We start from the raw sequence: 4,509 nt of genomic DNA on the forward strand, positions 1-4,509 counted from the left end.
GATCCTATCAGAGGAGGTGTCCGTTTCACACTTTTTGGGAAAAAGAGTAAAAAGTGTTACCGCCACTACTTTCAAAGCATTTTCCGCCGTACAAGATGTATTTAAACGGCAATAAGTCGCCAGTACCAGCAGTTCATCGCTTACCATCGAAGAAGTTACATCATGAACTCCATACTCCGATACACGACGAAGTCTCCGACCGCCGCCCAGTCGAACCGCAAACGCAAGCAAGATGATGCCGACCGTGACCGCAGCGAATCACCCATCAAGAAGAGTGCCAAGCACCGTTTTTCTGGCTGGTACCAACCTTGGCAGAAGAAATACTCTTGGCTTGAATACCATACTGATGAAGGTTAGTTCTGTTTAATATCGTAACTTCCAAAACAAAATACGTTCAAACATTTTGGCTTTCCGATACCCTTTCACAGCAAGCAAATAGTCTATTACGTTATTCGTGATCGGATCCCAGGTCAAAAGTACAGTGTGTATAGGTAAAATGTTACATTGGTTGTAATTGGTTTAATCATGTCACATGACGACTTTCAACGAATCACGGTATCGGTTTTATGAACATGTAGTTCTACATCTGAATCTGAATCTGAAATAGTGTTTCCAAGTCAAATACAATCCCCCGTTTCATATTTACGTTTTTCCGGAAACATGTTCGTGTAAACCAGAAAACCTTTCTAAATGTGCTCAATTTATCGTCTTCCACCTTTTTAGGCATGTACTGCCGAGTGTGCAAAAAGTACAACGCTAAACAGAAGACTGGTAGTAGTACATGGATTTCGGTGCCGTGTACTGCCTACCGAGAAGACCGTATACGAAGCCATGCAGATTCGATCAGCCACCGTGCCGCTACCCGAAAGGAAGCAGACGCCAGCGCATCGGCTAAAGATGGGGGTATCTGTGCAACTTTTGAGAGAGTCGTCACTGTAGAAACTCAGGCCTTCATCGGTGCTCTACGTTGTATGTATTTTCTCATGCATCGTGAGCTTCCGCATACGACGAATTTTGTACACACCCTTGAGCTGGCGAAGTCATTGGGCTGTTCGTATCTGAGTACCCTCAGCAGTGATAAGCAGAACTTCAACTACACGTCGGAAAGAACCATGCAAGAAATGGTATACTGTATAGGTGAGTGACAATGTTTATCGTTTATTTTCTCAAGAAAGGTTGTTTTTGCGATGAGAAAACTAAACAAGGAAAGAATACTCGACAGAAAGCGTGTGCTATATTTTTAATTATTATTTTTCTGCTGCTGAAGTTCATGGATTTTGTTTTCTTTAACATTCATGCTTTTTTGGTTATTGTTTTTTCAGGACAGGTTATCCGTGAAGAAATTTTGGAGAAGGTTAACAGAGCAACTTTGTGTCATTGCTTATAGACGAGACGACAGATGTATCCATCATGAAACAGCTGATCATCTACTCAAGGTATTTGCTGAAATCTGGAGAGTCCAAAGTTTCATTTCTTGGAACAGAGGAGGTAAGTACAAACTACAATGGCTTCAAATTGTGTTGGCTGTATCAGACATTTCTCGACTGAAAGAAAGACTAGCTAAGACCGAAGAAATTTTCTTAAATGACAAGACAAGGAAATGAATTTATATGAAGACTTCATTCAAAGAAAAGGATTTACCGGTAGATGCTTGTCCTTAGGTAATTCCACTGATAATTATAACCCTGAATTATAATAGTATAATATATATTATATTTACATAAATAAATGTAACAAACCAGAACCAATTCTTGTTATTTTAGGTTTGTGATGGAAGAGCAGAGACACTGACTGAGTGTGTGAAGACTTTTGCTGAGAGACATGGTATTGTTCTGAATGGCAGGCTGTGTGGTCTTGGAAGTGATGGAGCTGCTGTGATGATTGGTAAGAAGTCTGGGGTAGCTACAAGATTGAAGCATGAAGTAAGTATATGCAATGTATTGACCTACTCACTTTTCCAGTTTCAAGAGAGCGGTGATTGCACCACAGAATATTTTGAAACATTTTAAGAATAAAAAAATGTCCCAGAAAATAAAAAGAGAAAGCTTATTTGTATGTGAGTGAATCCAGATGATAATATTTTGTAGCTGTTATTTGTTACTTGTTAGTGACCACACCAAACAAGAAAATTATTTTGGGCTTTATTTTTAGCAGTTTTAAGGTGAGACACAAATTAAGAAAGCATTTTTTGTTTGATTTGTTGCAGGTATCTGAGATTATGGTCTCCCACCACTGTGTTGCTCATCGACTTGCGCTTGCTGTGGGACAAGCAGCGAATAGTGTGCCGTACATAAAGAAGTTTAATGACACCTTAGACAACCTGTTCAGGTTCTATGAATATTCACCAGTAAGATCAAGTGCTTTGAAGACAATCCAGGTAATTTGCTTTCTTATATCCAATTACTGTTAGCTATGTAAAATTTGTAATTCATCAATACATCAAATTTTGTTATGTATACTTTGTAATTCAACACAATATCAATTTCTATACAGTGATAAATTTATAACACATATATTGCTGCATCGTGTTGACCATTTTCCCCTCTTTTTTTGTCTCTCCAGGCAACCATGGAGAACCCAGTGTTGAGACCAAAGCAGGCCAAGGCAGTGAGATGGCTGTCACATGAGAATGCGTGTTCCACATTGCGGCAGATCCTTCCAAGCGTTATTGTCAGTCTGCATCGTGAGGCATCAGAGAGGAATGATCCGAAGGCATGCGGTTTGTCCAAGTTCGTGGAGGATTGGAGATTTATTGCCACTTTGCTGATGATGTGTGATATTCTTCCACACCTTGCTGCTCTCTCCAGGTATTTCCAGGTAAGCAACTGTACTGTAATCATGATTTATCATTTAGTTTGCCTACAGTTTACCGAACCGACAGAAAATGGAAGTACTTTGAAATTGAAAGCCTTACAAATACAATGTAGTTACAATGCTCAGTGACCAATTTTGAGATTTAAATGTATGCACACCAAAATTAAATGGTTTGCATTTTTGTAATTATTATTTGTGTAACACAAAGTTAATGTTTTGTTTTTTCAGAAATCCTCCCTTGACTTCCATGGTGTTGGTAACCAAATCCAGACAACTCTGGCAGTGCTGGATGCCAGATTAATGATCCCTGGTGACCATTTCCAAGGAGCTGCAGAGTATATAGAGTCGCTGCGTAACAATGGTTTCAGCTTCCACTTCAGAGGTCAACAAGATCTTGATGAGTTCAAGCAAAAGGTAAGTAACTCTTAGCTGTTCTCTCTGATTGAGTAAAAACAGAATTTCTGTTTTTACTATTCTAGCATTTATAAGTGATGACTTGTGAACAAAGATCAAGTTTAAAATTCAGATTTTGAATTTTGTGTAATTTTTGTCTCATAAATAGTTAGAGCAGAAAGAAAGTTTACTGTCGTGTGTGTCATGGCTGACTCTATTGTTTTGCTCCTTTGCAGATCCATGACAAGTTTATTGTAGCTGTCAGCAACAACATCAAGGACCGTTTTCCAGACACAGCTGTGTTGGATAGTTTCTCTGTCTTCAGTCCAGAGCTCATCCCTGACTTGCCTCTGTGTGACATCCTTGATACACATGGTGAAGATGAAATCCAGGTTAGTTTTCACTAGTGCATTCATAACATCATTTGAATCACAAGAACAGTAGTGACTGACATCAAAATCATAGCCTAAGGTTCAACTGAAAATACTTTTGTCTAACCAAATTTCTTTTCTTTCAATTAGGTGCTTGTAGATCACTACAAAGGTGTTGTTGATGAAGAAGAGACTGCAAAGGAATGGAAGTGCTTCTTGCCAACACTTCACACCAGAAGGACCAGCCTTAAGATTGACGATGTATTGAAAGATGCTGTGTTGTGATATTTCCCAAACTTTTCCAAATCTGGCAAAGTTGGCTGAAATATCACTGACTATACCAGTTTCAACTGCAGGTTAGCCTTTTAAAAAAATTATTAAGTAAAACTGTATGTTGCATATTCTGGTCAGTTTTTTTGGTTACACTACGGTAGAGCTTTTCTGGTCATGTTTAATTTTGACGTTTTACATAATTAAAGTCAGATCAGTCATATTTTGGGTTCCATGGACTTTTTTCATTTGTAACTTAACCAACATTTGTATTTTTTTATTTTCCAGACTGTGAGAGGGGTTTTAGTGCCCTTAGTAGGGTGAAGACGAAACTTCGCAACAGACTGTCACAGAAAATCTTGAACGCGCTCCTTATGGTTTCCATCGAAGGGCCACCACCAGAGAAGTTTGACTTCACTAAAGCAGCCAAGCTATGGTCCGGAATTCGCAACAGACGAATTGAGCTGGTCCTACCAGAGTGAACTGACAAATCGAGCTGATCCTTCCAGAGTACTAACTGACAAATTGAGCTGACCTTCCCAGAGTAAACTTAACACTTGCATTTTCTCAGAATATTTACTATATTTACAGTGTATTTTTTGTATTAGTTCAATGTGTTTTTTTCACTTTTGATGTTTTATTATTTATTTAAAGTAAATAA

The 4,509-nt window shown here is 38.5% G+C and overlaps 1 protein-coding gene across 1 annotated transcript; it reads left to right on the top strand.

Moving 5' to 3' along the window:
- Window positions 1-1,379: 1,379 nt before the first annotated feature.
- Window positions 1,380-3,863, top strand: LOC139152249 (zinc finger protein 862-like). Its single transcript, XM_070725390.1, has 7 exons — window positions 1,380-1,488; window positions 1,764-1,922; window positions 2,207-2,377; window positions 2,563-2,817; window positions 3,043-3,228; window positions 3,444-3,599; window positions 3,729-3,863. The coding sequence occupies exons 1-7, from the start codon at window positions 1,411-1,413 to the stop codon at window positions 3,861-3,863; spliced, it is 1,140 nt and encodes a 379-aa protein (XP_070581491.1). The 5' UTR covers window positions 1,380-1,410.
- The last annotated feature ends 646 nt before the right edge of the window (window positions 3,864-4,509 follow it).

This window comes from Ptychodera flava, chromosome 15, assembly GCF_041260155.1.
Source record: "Ptychodera flava strain L36383 chromosome 15, AS_Pfla_20210202, whole genome shotgun sequence".
Classification (NCBI taxonomy): domain Eukaryota; kingdom Metazoa; phylum Hemichordata; class Enteropneusta; family Ptychoderidae; genus Ptychodera; species Ptychodera flava.

Excerpts from the sequence above, each read along its gene's own strand:
- LOC139152249 (XM_070725390.1), top strand. The coding sequence starts at position 1,411 with ATGAAACAGCTGATCATCTACTCAAGGTATTTGCTGAAATCTGGAGAG. Across the intron at positions 2,378-2,562 it reads GTGCTTTGAAGACAATCCAG|GCAACCATGGAGAACCCAGT; the intron begins GTAATTTGCTTT and ends TTGTCTCTCCAG. Across the intron at positions 3,600-3,728 it reads ATGGTGAAGATGAAATCCAG|GTGCTTGTAGATCACTACAA; the intron begins GTTAGTTTTCAC and ends TCTTTCAATTAG.